This window comes from Kryptolebias marmoratus, linkage group LG8, assembly GCF_001649575.2.
Source record: "Kryptolebias marmoratus isolate JLee-2015 linkage group LG8, ASM164957v2, whole genome shotgun sequence".
NCBI classification, from domain to species: domain Eukaryota; kingdom Metazoa; phylum Chordata; class Actinopteri; order Cyprinodontiformes; family Rivulidae; genus Kryptolebias; species Kryptolebias marmoratus.
The window spans coordinates 29,071,640-29,073,494 of record NC_051437.1 but is presented as its reverse complement, the minus strand read 5'-3'; the positions used below and the strand labels follow the sequence as shown (position 1 = coordinate 29,073,494).

Below are 1,855 nucleotides of genomic sequence, written 5' to 3'. Positions count from 1 at the left end.
GTAAGGTAGCAAAGCTGCGCTCTTCTTCGTAGACATTGAGTTTGGCTGCAGCTGCACACAGTTGCAGCGCCTCCTACAGGAAACTGGTGGAGCTACGCAGAGAACCACGCCGTTCAGAAGCCTTGTTTGGATTCATGTTTAAACACTGAGGTCCGGACCTCGGCTGCGGCTCTGCTCAGAGAAGACGTAAGGGGACATGAAACTCACAAAGCGAAGTCACGGGAGGCGGTTGAGTCCATCTCCTCCTCAGGACTGATGGTTTTAACGTCCCGATAAAGACCGCCGTGATCCTGCAGGAAGGAGCTGACCTGCTGCTCGTGATGCGCTTCCTGCAGGAGAACAAAACCAAACAAAGTTTAAAGGACTGTCCAGGTCCGACGGTCCGATGTCCCGACGGGAAAACTTCACCTGGTTGTAAATGAAGAGTTTGAGTCTGTCTTTGGGGTACTGGAGCTTCAGAAGACGTTCAAAGAACACGGAGACAAACGGCGTGGGCTGCTGGATGAAGACACCGATCAGCACCAGCGGGTATTCAGTCTCCTGAGGGAAACACACAAAAAACAGGTTTTATACGCCGAGCAGGAGGTGGAGCTTACTGACCGACGGAGGAACCGTGACCGGACCTTCAGAGCTGAGAGGGAGCGCAGGTTCTCCTGACACACGGTGCAGCCGGTCTCAAAGGTCCAGGTGTTGGGGATGTAGTTACCCAGGTAGTTAATCTGCAGCTGGAAAACAAACATTTACAGATTTTACAGCAGAAACAGAACGCATGAAAACATTCAGAGACATAAATAAACCCTTTACTGTTTACACAGGAAGTGATGCGATTAGACAACATTCTCCCAAAGAGTCGTTCTTCTCAAGAGCAATTATTCCTGAAAACCTTCTGTTTATAAAAGAGTCCAGCTTTCCGCCCGCCGCCTAAACAATCTGTTCGCTCAGAGTGCATGCTGGGTAAGACTCTCAGCTACGACCACAACGATTTTTAGCTCCATATCTGTAAAACTGACTGAGTTGTAGCCATTTTGGTTAGCTGTGGCGGCCATATTGAATCAGGTTAATGGGATTCGGAGCACATCCAGAGATGTTTGTAGGTTATAGTAAAATCCTGAGATATTTTGCTAACAGAGACGCTCGTACCTTTGTCGGCCCGTTGCCGTGGACGATGACAGGCAGAGTATCGTACTGAACGTTTCTGGCCCGAACCCGACCGTTTTCAAACTTTAGAACCACCTCGTCTGGAAACAAACAGCTCACGGTTCATGAGTTCATTCCACTTCTACCAGAAAATGTAGCTTTTAGCTTTGTTTAGCTTTTAGCTGATGTTCTGTTTGAGAAGAACTCACCGAGGGCTCCGTGAAGGTTCTGGAACAGCCGGCATCTATGGTCCAGGGTGATGTTTATGGATTTCTGAAAACAGAATCAAGACAAATCTGAGTGACGTTTTCCACATCGCAGCTGCTGACAGGATTTACTCAGACGTCCTTTCACGTCTCCGAGTGTTTCAAATTAAAAGCCTTTCAGGGACCCCTGAGTTACTGGAAGGCTTCTAAAATAAAACACGTGTTCAGGAAGTGCTGACTCTCGTTAGATCTGAAGGATCTCATTAAGGTTCCCATAAAAACCACCGAAGAACCGAAGAACCGTTTTTACTGATCGGGTTGTTTAATGTCCTCCTTAAACCCGGTCCTGTTGGACCTCTAACCCGGTCCTGTTGGAGCTCTAAACTAGTCCTGTTGGACCTCTAACCCGGTCCTGTTGGAGCTCTAAACCCGGTCCTGTTGGAGCTCTAAACCCGGTCCTGTTGGAGCTCTAAACCTGGTCCTGTTTGGAGCTCTAAACCCGGTCCTGTTGG

General features: G+C 48.6%; 1 protein-coding gene across 1 annotated transcript in view; it reads right to left on the bottom strand.

Annotated features, from left to right (window-relative positions):
* plod1a (procollagen-lysine, 2-oxoglutarate 5-dioxygenase 1a) overlaps positions 1-1,855 on the bottom strand; it is a 19,202-nt gene that overhangs the window by 11,644 nt on the left and 5,703 nt on the right. Inside the window, exons 6-10 of the mRNA XM_037976970.1 lie at positions 1,347-1,410; positions 1,141-1,238; positions 624-725; positions 409-540; positions 208-329 (exon numbers count right to left, since the gene is read on the bottom strand). Of these exons, the coding sequence (XP_037832898.1) occupies positions 208-329; positions 409-540; positions 624-725; positions 1,141-1,238; positions 1,347-1,410 (518 nt within the window). The remainder of the gene's footprint in view (positions 1-207; positions 330-408; positions 541-623; positions 726-1,140; positions 1,239-1,346; positions 1,411-1,855) is intronic.